Here is a 17,341-nt window from a genome sequence, read left to right as displayed (position 1 = left end):
GAGCCAGACCCCGCCTGCCCCTGTTGTTCCGAGTCTATGTCCGTTCAGAGTCTGTCCTCTGGCAGGGGGAGCCCCAGAGAGTGTGGGGCTGAGGCCTGGCCTCCTGCCCTGTCCCCATGAGACCAGCCTCCTGCTCAGCTGTGGCTACAAATGCAGCCTCTCGCCCTGCCCTGCCTGCCCCCGCCTTTCCTGCCTTCACCACTTCCCTGGTAACACGACTCCTTGTCTGTCCCCAGAGTCTACAGCTGGGCACAGCCTTCTCCTAAGAGTGTTACCCCGATCCCAGACTCTATCCCAGGCCCCTGGGATTGGGTCTTCCCCTCTGTTGCGCCCCCTCACGCCCCAGTTTGTAATGTTCTCAGGAGGGTCACGCCTCCTCCGGGCAACAGGGTTTGAGGAATTGCCATGGGTTTGGGTTTGAGGCCCAGCCTGAAGCATCTGCCTGGGTTGCCAGGAAGCTCTCATCCCCGCCCCACTGGCTGCACTAATGGAGGCTGGGCCTCAGGCCCTGACCCTCCGCCCATAGGCATGGGGGCTCATGGGGGGGACCCATGGCATCTGGCACATCCCTGGCTCCCCACCTGAGCAGTTATTTGGCTGGGACGTGGGGCAATTTAAGGCCTGTGGGGTTGTCTGATCTCCCGTGAATGGAGTACATGGAGGCAGCTGGCCGCCTTGATTCTCCCAAAGTGAGAGCCCGAGACAGCATCTGGCCTGGGTGCAGGAGGCTTGGAAGAGTCAGGGTACCCCAGAGATCTGGTCTCACAGAGGAGGCCCCCCAGGACCCACCGGGAATCACAGGGACTTGGAAACACCTGTTTCCTAATGGCATTTGGAGTTTGATTTTTTTGGTTTTGTTTTGCAATTTGGCTGGCCCTGGGTCTAGACACAGTAAACCCTGACAAGTCCAATCTGGTTCCAGGACCAGGACCACCAGAGGGTCAGTTTTCACAGTGGGCTCAGTAGCCATGATGTGTGAAAGGGTCTGAGAGGGTATCTTTGTTGCCACACATGCATTTCCAGTTGTGATTTTCATTTCCTCCCTTCATTCTGTCCTGTTTCTGTTTTTCTTGCCTTAGTCCCATGGGTGTGAAGACCCCTCTTTCTGTCTTTCCTGCATGTTTCCACCAGCCAGCCCCAGTCTTGTCCCCAGACTCTCATTCCCGGGGGCCCAAGCAGCCTGTGATGGCTGTCCTGTTGGGTAAGCATCTGACCCACCTTCTCTCCCAGCCTTGCCCAGTGCTCAGGAGAGGCAGGGGCGTCCATCACAGGGAGACAGGATGGGAACGTGAGGGCCCCCAGGCAAGAACAGCAGGGACTGGAGGTCCACCCCAGGCGGGTGAGACCAAGTAGGTGGTTAGGCAGCACCCTCCTCTGAGCTGCAGGCTGGGCAGGAGCGGGGAGGGTCCCCCAGGGTTGCCAGCCCCAGCCAAGCGAGCCTCGGCAGCACCGCCCCCGACCCCCCAGCCCTGCACACAGTCGGACCTGCACGCTCGGCAGTCACCCCTGTCACTGATTGCCTGGCCTGATTTAGAGTTACATTTTGACGCCATGAAGACACTTTGTTTATATATAATGTTTATATATTTTAAAGATTTGTGACAAGAGAGTATATTTAATAAAAATTAAAATGACTTTTTCTCCTGCCCATGTCTCTTCTTCGGCTCTGACCCTCACCCCCCATGAACCAAAAACAGGGTTGAAGTTATTTCGACAGATTTTTAAAAAATATATTAATTTAATTTATTTATTTTTGGCTGTGTTGGGTCTTCGTTGCTTCGCCTGGGCTTTCCCTAGTTGCAGCGAGTGGGGGTTACTCTTCATTGTGGTGCACGGGCTCTAGGCGCGTGGGCTTCAGTAGTTGCAGCACGCAGGCTCAGTAGTTGTGGCGCACAGGCTTAGTTGCTCCGCGGCATGTGGGATCTTCCCAGACCAGGGCTCGAACCCATGTCCCCTGCATTAGCAGGCAGATTCTCAACCACTGTGCCACCAGGGAAGCCCCATCCAGTTGTATTTCTACCACGTCGGTCCCTGTTGTGTACAGGCCTCATTGTTTAGCAGCAGTCTAGTGTTCCTCTGGGGGATGGTCTGTGATGAGATCCACCCATCCCTTATTGATGGGTAGCTAGGTTGTTAGTGAGCTGTTGCCACGAAAACGTGGTAGTGGCTCCTTGGGGCTCCTGAGCTCACCCCCCCGCCACGTCCACCCCAATTTCTGGTCGGTCCCATTTCTCACACCACCTCCTGAACCTGAGGGGTGAGGTCAACCTCTCCCCACTCTCCTCCACCACTGTGGCATCCTCTAATGTATAGAGGTGGACACGATCTCATCTGGGCCTGTGACAGTAAAGATGTTTGCTAACCTCTTCGAGGGAGAGCTTTGAGACGCACCCTTCCTCTTCCACTGGCCCCGGGAGAAGAAACCCCAACCCTGGGTGGTCGTTGGCACTGTCTTGTGACTGCAAGGTAGGAACCAACCCCAGGGTGAAGTAGAGCAGAGATGAGCAGAGAAATTGGATTCTTGGTGACCTTGTCTGGGATGCTGGATTCAGCTTTACCTGAAGCTGAACTGCCTCAACTTCCAGCAACACGAGTCATTTTATCCTCTTTATTTAAGACAGAGTTGAGTTTCCTGGCACTTTCTGAAACAAACCTCCTTGTAGGTACCTCTTTGGGTTCATAAGCTAGTGTGCCTGTGGCATAAGTTTCTAGGAATGAAATTGCTGGATAAAGATCAGGGATGTATTAACAGTACAGTTGATGCCGATGCCAAGCCTGGAATTCATGATTCGCACCAACTGTTTTTTTGCTGTAAGCCACTTGGACCCAGCCTGGGGTTCCCCTCAGGAACACAGTCCAGGAGCCAATGACTGTGGACAGCTGGAGGGTATGTAGTGCAGCCCCTCACCACCTGGGTGAGACCACTCTCAGGCTGTGTGCTATGTTTGCCCCTCTGAGGTCCCCAGCAGGACCCAGCCCAGATTGCCCAAAGTCGCCTGCTCGCTGGCAACCCCTGCAGGGCTCCTTCCCTCCCTGTCTCAAGCTCCGACCCTCATAGGGGCTTCCTGAGGCCACCTCTCAGGCCGAGGGCCCTGAGACCTAGAGACAGGGTCATCTTTTGGGGTAATCTATCCAAAGATGGACAGAAGTATCAGCTACTCCTGCAAAGAGATGTTATCCATTTACACCACATGCCCTCCGTGTCTGAGTTTCCTATGGCCAGTGTACCAAAGTACCATGGGTTGGGTGGCTTAAAACAACAGATGTTAATTTTGTCAGTGTTGGAAACCAGAGGTCGAAAATCAAAGTGTTGGCAGGTTTGGTTCCTTCTGAGGGTCACGAGGGAAGGATGTGTTCCAGGTCTGTCCTTGAGTTCTAGCTGGCTGTCTTCTCCGTGTGTCTTCACCTTGTCTTTCCTCTGTGCCTGTGTAAGCAGATAAGTTAGGGGGTCCCCAGAGAAAGAGAACCAGGAATGGCTCTCTTGACATAAGAGAAGCCATTTTGGCCTAAGCCATTTTGTGAGCTAAGCCTGGCAGCAATGCTTGCCCTTGAACAGGTCTCAGTAATCAATGATCTGAAGGGAACAAAGGAATTCAGGAACAGAGAAAAGGCAGTCAAACAGTAGTGCAGTGATTCAGCAGAGTCCTAGTTCCTCCTCAAGGGATAGACATGATATCTTTTTTTAAAAAAGTTTTAATCAAAGTTTGCTTTACAATATTATGTAAGTTTCAGGTGTACAGCACAGTGATATGTATACACACACACACACACACACACACATATATTGTTTTTCAGATTCTTTTCCCTATGATAATGTATCTTTGAGTTCTGCAGGAACTAAGGCCCCTAACCAGGTGGAGGGTGGAATGATGATGTGGACCCTCTTGACTTCAGTCAACTAAAGCTTGGACTCTGTGGACTTTTGCCCCAATTCTATGCTGAAGTCTCCTCTGCTCAAGCCCCTTCATGAATATGCATGTACCCTGAGCTTAAGACTTCCCCAATTTCACTGTTCAGGGAGACACTGCTTTGGGAAAGGTCCCCGGTGTTCCCCTTACTTGCTGAAAGTCATAGTAAATCCTCCTTCTCCCCATCTTTGGCTTGGTTATGTCTGTTGGCTCGACACCCACCAAGAGGTGAACCCAGTTTTCAGGTAACATGGGTTCGTGTCCAAATTTCCTCCTGTAAAAAAAAATTTTTTTTCCTCTTTAAGGACACCAGTCCTATTGGATCGGGGTCCACCCTAACAATCTCATTTTAACTTAATCACCCCTTAAAGACCCTATCTCCAAATACAGTCACATTCTGAGGGCCTGGGCATTAGGACTTCAACATAAGAATTTGGGGGAGGACACAGTTCAGCCCATAAACACTAGCCTTTTTGATCTTCCATAATCTGACAAGTTAAAAAATGGCATCTCATGATTTAACGCTACCTGCTTTTTTGTTTGTTTCTCCCCTGAGTCCATCTGGGAAGTCTTTCCTCCTAAAAGGAACTCAATTTTTCATGTTCTTACCAACTATGTAGTTTTCCCCAGTTTATTTACTTGTTCCTAGGTCAGCTTTCTACCGTCAGAAATAATTTAGTACCTGCCACGCTTGCACGATTCACCCATGTGCAAGAATCTCCCTGGGATGTATCCCTAAGGAATCCACTGGCCATGAGGTCACTTCTTCTAGGTGCTGCCAAAGGGCTCCCCAGAGAGGCCGTGCAATGCAGGCACCATAAGTTCATTTGTATCATTTTTTTAGATTCCACATATAAATGATATATATGTCATTGTCTGACTGACTTCACTTAGTATGATAATCTCTAGGTCCATCCATGTTGCTGCAAATGGCATTATTTCATTCTTTTTTATGGCTGAGTAATATTCCATTGCATGTATGTTCCACATCTTCTTTATCCATTCATCTATCCATGGACATTTAGGTTGCTTCCATGTCTTGGCTATTGTAAATAGTGCTGTTATAAACATTGGGGTGCATGTTATCTTTTTGGTGTTTTGTTTCTTTGTTTTGGCCACAGTGTGCAGCATGTGGGATCCTAGTTCCCCGACCAGGGATCAAACCCGTGCCCCCTGCCTTGGAAGAGTGGAGTCTTATCCACTGGGCTGCCAGGGAAGTCCCCATGCATGTATCTTTGAATTAGTTTTCATCTTTTCCAGATATATGCCCAGGTGTGGGATTGCTGGATCATATGATAACTATTTTTAGTTTTTTAAGGAACACTCTTGCTTTTCTTTATGGTGTTTCCACCTTCCTATGTGTCCCTAAACCACATGGTGCTGAGCTCCGAGAGTGGAGAGTACCCACAGCCCAGGCTGAGCAAGCGAAGGGCCAGGTGGCCTGAGCTGCCACTGCTGGGGGGCTGTGCCCTGTGGGCTCAGGGCCCAGCCAGGCTTCAGCTGTCAGGAAGTCCCTGGTGATTCCTGGGATGCTGGGCAGATAGAGCTAGGAGACAACACTCCATCATCTTTGATTCCTGAGCCACTAGGTGTCACTTGTTGTGTCCTTGTTGGGAGTTGGTCCTCATTCTGGAACTTCCCAGAGATGTGCCTTGGGATGGGGCTTTTGTCACCCAGCCTCAGGCACCTGACATCTTTTGGTCCCAGGGAATTCCCCTGTTCCAGCCAGTGTCGTCATCTATTTGCTTGGATTTCTCCTCCCAGAACTCTCACTGTCTGGAAGGTTATTCTGAGTCAATCCTTCCGTTTCCTTTTTGTCCCCTGTTGTTTTCGGTATATTTTATCCTTTTGTTCCTTCTGCAAGATTTCCACAACTTCATCTTCCAAGAGCTCAAAAACAAACAAAAAAGGTTCCTTAACTATTCCTTTTTGTAGTGTTCTCTTCTTGTTTCATGAATACAATCTCTTCTTCCTGAGAACATTCTGGACTGTTTGTTTTGTAAGTTTTCTTCTCCCTGGAGAGTCAATTTCCCCAGTTTGCTTTTTTTGCTCTTTGAGTCTGTAACTGGACACTTCCTCAGATCCCTGAACACCCCTGGACATCTGCTCATGACAAAGAATGGGGACTGAAACCAGCAGATTGGAAGACTGACTGTATGGGGGTGGGGGGGGGTACACTGGGGGGGGCACAGCTCAACTGGCGGCTGATGAGAACTCCATGTGCCAGTGTCTTTAGCTCTTTCTTCTTTGGCCATTTGGATTCCCCAGGAGTCTTCAGTCTCATGCCTGGAAGATTCTGTAATCTGCACACAGGGTAAGAGATGGTGGCTCTCTCCATTTAGCTTTATGTGTAGTCACTTAACCCCATTTGCCACCACACCCCCTACCAAGCCTGGCTTCCCTCCTTCTGGCTGCCCAGTGGTACTGTGGGAGGGACACAGGTACCTGAGAACTTCCCAAACAGCTTCCACACCAGAGGCCTCCATATTCCACTGCCATCTTCAGCCCAGCCCAGTGGGACCTGGTGCACTCACTGCCTATGGAAGGTTCTACAGGTAAATCTGGCTGGGCTTTGGGTTTGGCATCCATGGGCCAGGCAGTCAATTGTGGCTCCTCTCTTAATTCCCACCTTCGGAATGTTCTGTAGCCTCTATACTTTTACTAGCGTTTTGAGAAGGATCAACACAAGAGGATGCATTTAGTTCGCCTTAAGCCTTGTGTTTAACACACTTTTCATTTTTATCCACGCAACAGAAGCCCAGAGTTTCAAAAGTCAAACACCCGTCTAGGGGCCAGGACAACAGCATTCCCGGCTCCCCCGCCCCACATGTCAGCATTTTCTTCGGGTGTCTGGTTATAACCTCACTTCCCTAAGTGAAATCATGCCCCCTCTTAGTGGTTCTTGTACAAGATATGTAGCAAATCAGTGGGGCAGCTGGGCTTGGGAGGAGAGGTTGGTGAGGGCGCTTCTCCCCTCAGGTGACACACACAGGCGAGGGAGCCCGGAGCAAAGCGCAAGGCCCCGAGGTGGGTCACGCTCGCCGCATTGGCTGGGCAGCTATGCTGGGTCCCACACCATCACTTAGGCCCTTGGCTTCCATCCTGGTGAGGGAAATGGCTTTGCTTTGTCTTCTTTAGTCTTTTTTAAAAAAATATTTATTTATTAATTAATTTATTTGGCTGCGTCGGGTCTTAGTTGCAGCACGCTGTATCTTGTTGAGGCATGCAGGATCTTACGTTGCAGCACACGGGCTCTTCGTTGCGGTGCGTGGGCTTCTCTCTAGTTGTGGCCTGCAGGCTCCAGGGCACGTGGGCTCTGTTGTTTGCAGCACGCCGGCTCTCTAGTTGAGGCGTGTGAGCTCAGTAGTTGTGGCGTGCAGGCTTAGTTGCCCCACAGCATGCGGGATCTTAGTTCCCCGACCAGGGATTGAACCCACGTCCCCTGCATTGGTAGGCGTATTCTTTACCACTGGACCACCAGGTTAGTCCCACCTTGTCTTTTTTATTCTTAATGTACATTTTACATATGCTAAAAGATTACATTTTGAAAAAAACAAGACGGGCTCAAAATGGAGTCACTTATGCTAAGGCTTATGTCACCAAACCGAGACTTAATTACAGTTTCAGCTCGTCCAGAAATGGACTCTGAAACCAGTCAATCAGAAATCGCCTGATCAGCACGAGTGAGGTGATCTACCTGATAGACAGCTGCCATCCCCTAAAGGAAAGGGACCTTGCCACAAGTCCACTTTTCGCTAATATAACTTCCTTGTTCCCACTCCCTTCTGCCTTACAAAAGTCTTTTATACAGCTCCTCAGAACTCCTTTCTATCTGCTGGATTGGATGCAGCCCGATTCATGAATTGTTATATAAAGCCAATAAGATCTTTAAAATGTACTCAGTTGGATTTTAACAACACGTACATTAGAATACACACGTGCACGCACACGGGTTTCCCACCGCATGGCCACAGCTACAGGAAAACGCCAGTCGGTGATGGACCCTCGTCCTCCTTCTCCTGGGTCACCATGGCCTCAACAATGTGCCCATTTGCTGTGTGTCACCTTGATAAGAAAGCAGTCCCCCTGTACTTGTGGAAGAGGGCGGTATCCCCCATGGCCCCCTGCCCAGTACCATGGGCTCACCCACCTCCCTCTCCCCCCATTTCTCTCACTTCTCACCCTTGGTCCATTTCTTCTCCCCCCCTTTCATTCTCTCTTCGTTTCTTCCTCCCAGGCCTTTGCTATGCTCTCCCTCCATCATTCTCTTCTTTCAGCCCTGAAGCCCCGGACTCCCCACCCAGCCTGCACCACTTAACCTGACAGCATGCAGAAAGCCGCCTCCCAAACCGCCTGGATCCTTTTTGTAAAAAGCGGCTTGCTTGGGCTTCCCTGGTGGTGCAGTGATTAAGAATCCACCTGCCAATGCAGGGGACACCGGTTCGAGCCCTGGTCCCGGAGGATCCCACATGCCGCAGAGCAATTAAGTCCGTGTGACACAACTACTGAGCCTGCACTCTAGAGCCCGCGAGCCACAACTACTGAGCCCACGTGCCTAGAGCCCATGCTCTGCAACGAGAAGCCACCACAATGAGAAGCCCACACACCACAACCAAGAGTAGCACCCGCTCGCCACAACTAGAGAAAGCCTGTGCGCAGTAACAGAGAACCAAAGCAGCCAAAAATAAATAAATTAAATTAATTTTAAAAAAATCGGCTTGCTCCTTTATTTGTTCAGAAGAGTGCCCCCTCCCACCCCCACGCCCACCCCCACTGCAGTCAAACTGGGCACGTGCAATCTGGGAACAATGGCTGGCCGTGGGACCCTCTGCCGCTGGGCCTGGGGAATCAGTTTCTAGGCAGAAGCTCAGGGTCCAAGGCGTGACCACGGCTCAGGCATGCAGTGAAGGGGACTGGCACAGCGGACGCATCTGGGACTCCCAGGACCACATTGCACCTGGGGACACTGAGTGGGTGGCCCGCCCCCCGCTGGCCAAGGACCAGACCTTGGGGCTGCAGGAGTGTCTGCAGGCGGGCTAGGAGCCCGCCAGATGCTGGTGGAAGTACAGGCCGAAGAGGCTGGAGAGCAGTTGGCAGGTGGCGATCCACCAGATGAGGAAGGCGAGGACACCGCGGAGGAAGAGTGGCGTGAGCAGGCTGCCCAGGACCCCGGCGATCAGGGCCACGGTCTGCTGGGCCTCGTCCTCCTCGGGGCCGACCGGGCCATCGCGGGCTGAGGACAGGGTGGGGGACAGCGGGGGGACGGGGCCCAGGCCCCAGGAGTAGCCGCCTGCGAGAGAAACAGGGTGGAGGGAGGGATGGGCGGAGGCGCAGGCGGAGTTGGCCTCCAGGACCCCCACCCATGCTGACACTCACCCGCCCCGCCCCAGGCTCTGCCTCCTTCCACCACCTCGGCTACCCCAGGCTCTGCCCGCACCACATCTTCGGGCCCCACCCCAGGCTCCGCCTCTGACCTCGCCCCATCTCAGGGCCCTCCAGCCTCCGCCCCGCCCCCTCTATAGCCAGGCCCCGCCCCCGCCTCGCTCAATCTCCGGCCCTCCCCTCCCCTCCCCCACCCAACTACAACTCCAGCCCCTCGCTCCAGGCTCAGCCCCGCCCCGCTCCAACTCCAGGCCCCGCCCCCGCCGTCGCCCAGGCGGGTTCTCACCCAAAGTCTTGAGCAGCAGCGTGCAGTTGAGTGTGAGGATGAGCGGAGTCAGGTACTGCAGGCTCACAACTGTCACGTAGCAGTACACACGCACCACCTGGTGGACAGGTAGCAGTGGCTGCAGCAGGGGACCTTCGGGCTCCGGGTAACCCCACGCCTGAGGGACAGGGAACCCCTCCCTGAGGCCCAGGTTCCCTCCACGCCCGCGCCGGTACCCGCCGTTGGATCTCTCGGGCCTCGATGCGGCCGGCCTCCCGCCGCAGCTGCTCCACTCGAGCTTTGGCCAGACACAGGTAGGCCTGCAGGTGGGGCCGGGTCACCGCCAACCGCAGCAGGCACAGTGCCACCAGCATCCAGAGACGCAGCGAGTCGAAGGCCGAGTCGGACAGCCTGCGCCGAGAGGGGCGAGGGGGCTCGTGAGGCTGCCCTCTGCCCCAGGATCCTCTCCCAGGACCCACTCCTCCCTTAGCCTCAGAGTCTGGAGTAGCCAGAGGGGGCCCCAGCTGCTCTGCCTCCCACTTCCATACGCACAGAGAAAAGGACGTGCTCCCAAAGGGAGCCTGGTGCAGGAAGTCCCGCGCCATGGGCTTGGTCCAGAGCCACAGGACAAACAGGGGGGACAGGAAGCTGGTGTGCAGAAGGAACCTGGGGGCAAGGGCGCAGAGCGGGTAGGCTTGGGCACCCACCATCCCCACCTGCCCCTCCCCTAGGCACCCTAACGCTCCATCCACCCGGTCCCCCACGTAACTGCAGCATGGGCCGGTCTTCCGACATGGTCAGTGCATCATGGTGGGTCTGGGCCAGCCGCAGGCCTGGGAAGGTGAGGAAGGCACCCAGCATGGAGCCCACTGCCGCCAGCCCCACGCGGATGGCCAGCTTGACCAAAGGAAGACTGGGAAAAAGAGAAGGGTCAGGGCCCCGCGGCAGGTCAGCACCCTGCCTGCAGGTCGCAGCATGCCGCTGCTCCCCCTCCCTTCCCAGGACTCACGCCCAGTCCCAGCCCTGTGTCTTCAGAAGTGGCTCCAAGTTCTGGGTCATACTGGCCAGGCCTGGGGAAGACAAAGAGAGGGTGGTGTCTAAAATAGACCCCTGGGGCCTCAGAGCCTACTCTGCCCCCCTCCCAGACATCCTTTTGTTCCCCAGGTAGGAACACACTATTGGCAGCCAGGCCCTGTGACAAGCATGAGGACAATTTTGTTCTCCAGTTATGTGAAGCTCAGGAGAATGTGCTAGACAGACACCCTTGACTGGACTGAGGGACATGGGGGTGGAGGGCACTGAGTCTGAGCTTCCCCGAGGCTGGAGGGTCATGAAGGGCTCCACAGGAGGAAATCAAAGTCCTGGAAAGAATTCTCAGTTCAGGCCCCCACATTTTCCACGGAGTAAAAGCAAATAATGTGAGTTCACAACCAAAATCACCAAACACACAAGACAACAAATTACCATAAAGGTGGGTCAGGAGAAAAAAAACAAAGGACAAGTTTAGACCCCAAGGCTTCTGTGTGAAATGCCTGAGGAAAATAAAAGTTGGAATCGCAGAACAGGTGACATGAGACTACCTCAGAGGACCAGGTGGATTTACAAAGGTATCAGTTAAGCTCTTCCAAGAGGAAAATATAATTATTGAAGTGATAAGTTGTTAAACAGCATCTTAGAAGGAGCCAAAGGAGGAACTAATGAATTGGATCTGAAGAAATCACTCAGATTCTGACTCAGAAAGACAGAAAGGTGGGAAATGTGATGGAAGATTAAGAGATAAGGAGGACAGAATAGGAAGTTCAATATAAGTCAAGTCTGAACCCCAAAGGGAGAGAAGAGAGAGAATGAAGGAGAAGAGATATTGGAAGGGAATTATTGACTGAGAAGTCTGCAGAATGGATGATACATACAAAGTATATAAAACCAGATAAATACAAAGAAATCCATACCTAGACACACTGTGGCAAAACTGCAGAATACCAAAAACAAAGAGCTCACAAAGCAGTCAGAAGTTATGACAGATCACCTAAAAGGAAGGACAATTAAGCTGGCAGCCACTGTCAAGAGCACAAAAGAAAAAGAACAAATAGAAAGTGAAAATGTAAGATGGTAGAGACAAGGCCAAATATGTCAGAAATCACAATAAATGTAAGTGGATTAAACTTTGAAGTTAAATGATACAGACTATCAGACTTGATGGAAAATATCCAGATAGGGAATTCCCTGGCAGTCCAGTGGTTAGGACTCTGAGCTTTCACTGCTGAGGGTGCAGGTTCAATCCCTGGTCATGGAACCAAGATCCCGCAAGCCATGCAGCACGGCCAAATTAAAAAATAAAGAAAATAAATAAAGAAAATATCTATATCTATATATCTATTATTATTTTTTTTAAAGTAGACTACCTCAACATGAGGTCACTGGAAGGTTGAAAGTAAAGGGATGTCAAAAAGATATAACAGATACTAATCAAAAGAAAGGTAGTATTGTATATTTGAAAGTTGCTAAGCAAGTAGATCTTAAAAGTTCTCATCACAAGAAGAAAAAATTGTAACTGTGTGGTGATGGATGTTAACTAGACTTATTGTGGTGCTCATTTTGCAGTATACACAAATATTGAATCATTATGTTGTACACCTGAAACTAATATAATATGTCAAGTATATATCAACTTAAAAAGAAAAGAAGGGGGCTTCCCTGGTGTCGCAGTGGTTGAGAGTCCGCTTGCCGAGGCAGGGGACACGAGTTCGTGCCCCGATCCGGGAAGATCCCACATGCCGCGGAGTGGCTGGGCCTGTGAGCCGTGGCCGCTAGGCCTGCGTGTCCGGAGCCTGTGCTCCGCAACGGGAGAGGCCACAACAGTGAGAGGCCCGCGTACCGCAAAAAAAAAAAAAAAAAAGAAAAGAAGGAAGAAGGAAAGAAGGAAGGGAGGGAGGGAGGGAGGAAGAAAGGAAGGAAGAAAGCTGGAAAGGCTATATTAATACCAGACACACTAGACTAAGATGGAAGTATTATTAGAATCAAAATGGGTCCATACATCATGAAAAAAATGGTTGATTTGCCAGGAAGACGTAGCAATTTTAAACTTGTAAACACCCTGTCAATTAGCCTCAAAATACATAAAGAAAACACTGACAGCAATAACCCAGAGGCTTAAACCCCAGGCCCCAGACTGCAGCAAAAACCCCAGCCCCCAGACTGCACATACCTGGCTCCAGGCCCAGCTCAAGGGTCTCCTCCGGCACCACCTGCACCAGCATGGCCAGAAGGAGGAAGAGGAAGGCGAAGGTTAGGCAAACTGAGCGCTCGCCCCCCTCCTCTGCACTGAAGTACAGCTGGGTCACGGTCAGGAACACCTTGCTGGGGGCAGGGCTAAGGAGGCCTCCAGTGCCTGTAGTGACCCCTCCCCCATCCACCCCTCCAACCAGTGACCCCCCCGACTCCAGAGCACAAACGTGGAACTTCAGGCTTGGAGTCCTGGGGAGCAGAGGAGTGAGCTGCCGGGCAAGCCCAGGACACAAGGCTCACTGCTGCTCAGGCCTGTGTCACCAGCGAGTGGGCAGTCCTGAGCCAGGCCTCCAGCTTGGCCTCATCACACTGCCTGTGGTCAGTTAGAAATGGCCAACTCTGTCTCTGTCTGTCTGTCAGGAGGTCAAGTCTCCCTGACCCACTCAGCTTCCTGGCTGAATTCACAGCTCCTGAGTTTCCTGCTCCTCTGAGAGTCTAGAGTGTAGATACCAGTCTCTATCTCCAATCTGCCCTTCTTTGCAAGCCCATTCCACAAGGACATTGTCTACGACTTGGGTCCTCAAAGTCACAGTTTTGTCTCTCTGCTCTCTATGCAGCTTCCTAAAAAAATTACAGAAGGGACATCTCTTTGCCAGCCCCTGCATCTGTTCTGGACTGCTGAGTTGCTTTGACCCAGAGAATGGACAGGGGTTGGGTGGACCGACTTCAGGCAAAGCCTCAGGAGGCCTGCAGTGCCCCCTTTTCCTTCCTGGCCACTGTGGTGAGGAAGCTTGCGCTAGACCGCTGAAAGGCAAGCCCACTTCGAGCAGATATGAGGCAACCCAGCTGAGCCCTGGCCCAGGAAAACATAAAATAGTGACTGCTTTACACCACTGAATTTCTGGGGCGACAAGGAGCCTGGGGTCCAGCTTCCACATGCCTCCACCTTCCCCACCTGGGGAGCTAAGAGGAAGGATACATAGAGAAGGCAATGGTGAGCAGGCACCAGAATACAGCGATGTTGGTCTCCTTGGCCGGGCCCAGCACATAGTAGTAGGCCTCTGTGAAGAGGTACACGCCACCCGAGTACACCGCAAAGTCCACAAACCACTGGTACTCCAGGAAGAAGCGCAGGACTGTGGGGAGGATGCAATTGAGTCCCCAGCTTAGCCCGCCCAGGATGCTCCCCCCACCAACCCCACCAGGGTGTGAGCCAAGGGCCAGGGGAGTTGGGGACTCAGCTGTTACCGAGGGCATCAACGGCTGTGAGGGGACAGGTCTCCAGCTGGAAAGGGGTGTCTCGGGGCACGGATAACGGCTTCTCCTCACTATAGCCATTGGCCCACCTGGAGGAGGGGGGAAATGTGTCAGAACAGCATCCTCCATCCTCCCTTCCCCAGGCAGCCATGGCGGTCCACCCCACCCCAGCCTGAGAGGCTCTACCATTTCACCCTCAGGGCACAGGAGGCCTAGGAGGTACCTTCTCCCCCAGCCTGGGTGTCCTCTGAATGCCAGGGTGTGGCTACCACCCACCCATAGGGCTGGCCCAGAGCAAACTTCCAATAAGCATTAGACGCCAACTGGAGGCAACCAGTGAATGACAGTGACCATCTCCTCAGCCTGGGGTGTCCCCAATTCTCCTGTGCCCAGAGCAGTGCCTGGAAGTGGGCAGGGAAGGCCCTGTGCCCTCATGGCCTCCCCTGGAAGGGAGCCACTTACCTAAGGCTGGGGGTTCACTCACCGCTCCTTCCTGCCTCTGGGCCTCTGCTTCCCGGCCAGGGCCCGAAGCTCTTCCTCGGAAGGGTGCTTGTATCGGAAGAGACTGAGGGCAGAGACAGGCAGTCAGGAAAGGAACTGCCATGTGAATTGCCCTAGAGAGTTCACAATTTCCACCAGATTCTCAGAAAGGGTCCGAAACCCAAACCGGGACAAAAAGAGTTTCGGGAAACAGATCTACAGCTAGCGTAGGGATGAAGGAGAGCAGGAGTGGGGGAAGCAGCTGCTCTTCTGAGTGCGGAGATGGTCTCAGCGATGTGTACAATCTGTCAAAATTGATCCAACGGTGTACTTCAAATATTTTCAGATTATTGTACGTCAATTACATCTCAACAAAGTTGGTTGTTTTCTTTTTTTAAAACAAAACAAAAAAACCTCGCCTTGCAGGGCTTGAGGCGGGGCTAGGAGAAAAACCGGGGAGGGCGGGGCCTTAGGGGCTCCGCCCACCGCCCGGGGAGGGGGTGTGGCTCACCTGCCATTGCAGAGCAGCCAGCGCGCGAAGGAGCAGTGTGGTGCAAGCCTATGCATGAGGGTGGCAGTGAGCAACGTCACCACCAGCTGCACTCCAAGGACAGCCTGGGGGGAGGAAACAAGAAGGGCAGTGCCAGCCAGAGGATCACAAGCTCACGCCTCGGAAGCCCGGCTATTTATAGAGACTCTGGGGCCAGGTGGCAGAGGCAGGGCCACCCTGGCTCAAGCTGCTTCTTGGGGAAAGGTCCTGGGGTGGGCTCAGACCCAACCCTGGGAGCCCCAGCAAAACGCACGTCCCTCCCCACCACCTGGCTGGGGTATGGAGCGACGGAGAGCACGTGCTGGAGCAGACACTGGGGCTCGCTTTCCTCCTTGTGCTAAGGATTTAAATCTCCCCAAGCCTCAGTTTTCCTCATCTGGAAATGGGGTGCTTCCTATTTTGTTTTGTGTACTCTCACGACCACCTTCTGGACCTACAACGAGCCGGGCACACCCAGTGGAAGCGCTCTTCTCCCACGGTCCCACGGACGCAGTTTTTGTAACTGTGTCTCAGGTGAGCTTGTAGTTTCAACGTTCACCCAGGTGGCTCTGTCCCCCAAGTCTTTCCCATCTTAAATTATCCCTGATAACTGAAGTCACCCTCTCTCCCTCTCCCTCCCTTTGTAATCAACCAAGGAGGAAAGCGGTCTATTTCTGGCCCACTACCTCTTTCAGGATAAAGACTTACACGTTTGAGTGGGATGACTTTTTTTAATTAGGAATTTTCTTACCAAGTTCTACTAACAAACTTTTAAACAACAATTCATAACACATTTTCATATACTTATTTTAAAACGTTTTAGAAAAAATGTTTTTGGTAATCAGTCTGAAGCTGGGTTTTCCTGCTTGAATGCAGTTAATACCAATTTGCTTTCAGTAATTATGTAAAATTAAGTGCTCAGAAGGGTTGTCTGCTAGTATTATGGTATTAACAACTAAAATGAAATAAAGATTACATTAATATTAAAACTAATTGTTAAAATTATCCTTTAATCAGGCAAAAATAAGCTAACTTTAATAGGGAAAGCTCTAATGTGATGGCTATCGGGCCTAGCACTGTAATTCAGAATGACTGCTGAGAAATCCATCATTAAAATAAAAGACTGGGCTTCCCTGGTGGCACAGTGGTTAAGAGTCCGCCTGCCGATGCAGGGGACACGGGTTCGTGCCCCGGTCCGGGAAGATCCCACATGCCGCGGAGCGGCTGGGCCCGTGAGCCATGGCCGCTGAGCCTGCGCGTCCAGAGCCTGTGCTCCGCAACGGGAGAGGCCACAACAGTGAGAGGCCCGCGTATCGGAAAAAAAAAAAATTATTATAAATAAATAAATAAAAGACTAATAGGATATTTTCTTTATGCTGTGACTTGTAAACTGAGACCAGGAACGTTTTTTCAGTAATGAGGTGGGGCGTCATCTTTCTGGTCTCACTGCTCACCCGCCCCCCACCCAAGTGCAGACTGGCTAGCAGGCATTAATGACCCAGAGCACAGTTGGGCCCCTCGAAGCGGCCCCGCCCTTCCTCCCAGGACCCCTCCTCCACTCCTCCTTGGAAACCCAGCACCTCCCAGCAGCTGCTCCCCAGTCTCCCTGGCTCTCCAGACAGTGACCCATCATCCCCTGGCAGAACCTCTCTGCCGAGTTCGCAGACCATGCCTCCTCCAGGCCCTTCCCTGGAGGCCCCAGCACCCACCCATCACTCCCGTGGACACGGCTTTCGGCTCCTCCAGGCGGCCCAGGCCCTTCCCAGTCTCATGGTAAACGTCCAACTCCGCTCCTCAGCCCACAAGGCCAGGCGGACCCAGCTCAGGACCAACCCGGCTCTCTCCCCCGGCGTCCTCTGCGCCCAACCATTCGGGTCTCAGAGACCCTCCCAGACCCCCGGGCTCTCCATCGCTGACCCCATTACCCTCGGACACCTCCCAGGGAGGAGACCCATGGTTCAAACTGCGATCCCAGCACTTGGAGAGGAAGGACGTTAGAAAGGAAGGAGAGGGAGAGAGAGGAAGGGAGAAGAAGAGGGAGGAAGGATGAAGAAGGAAGAGAAGGGAAGGGGGGAAGACATGCATCCCTCCACCTAAGGCTCCCGAGGTCCGTCCAGGGATGTTTCTCATCGCCCGCCCCCAGCAGCCTCCAGTCTTAGGGTCCACGCTATGCAGATCTCCAAAGATCTCTGAAGCATCCCATCAGCCCATGTCCCTCCCCTGCTCAAAGCTCTTCCCTGGATCTGTGATCCCAGAATCCTCCGTCTTTCTGAGAGCCCTTCCCCTCACCTCCCA

General features: G+C 52.6%; 1 protein-coding gene across 1 annotated transcript; it reads right to left on the bottom strand.

The window, feature by feature from the left end:
• Positions 1–8,681: 8,681 nt before the first annotated feature.
• On the bottom strand, positions 8,682–16,716 carry TMEM161A (transmembrane protein 161A; the record flags this gene model as incomplete). The annotated part of the gene is made up of 12 exons (XM_079701504.1): positions 8,682–9,198; positions 9,577–9,673; positions 9,792–9,966; positions 10,108–10,221; positions 10,325–10,468; positions 10,565–10,625; positions 12,761–12,912; positions 13,760–13,916; positions 14,029–14,126; positions 14,522–14,602; positions 15,029–15,132; positions 16,627–16,716. The coding sequence occupies 12 exons, from the start codon at positions 16,714–16,716 to the stop codon at positions 8,945–8,947; spliced, it is 1,527 nt and encodes a 508-aa protein (XP_079557630.1). The 3' UTR covers positions 8,682–8,944.
• Between the last annotated feature and the right edge of the window lie 625 nt (positions 16,717–17,341).

The sequence above is a fragment of the Hyperoodon ampullatus genome, assembly GCF_949752795.1.
Source record: "Hyperoodon ampullatus genome assembly, chromosome: 4".
Classification (NCBI taxonomy): Eukaryota; Metazoa; Chordata; class Mammalia; order Artiodactyla; family Ziphiidae; genus Hyperoodon; species Hyperoodon ampullatus.
The sequence above is the reverse complement of the archived record's forward strand: the minus strand, read 5'-3'. Positions and strand labels throughout refer to the sequence as shown.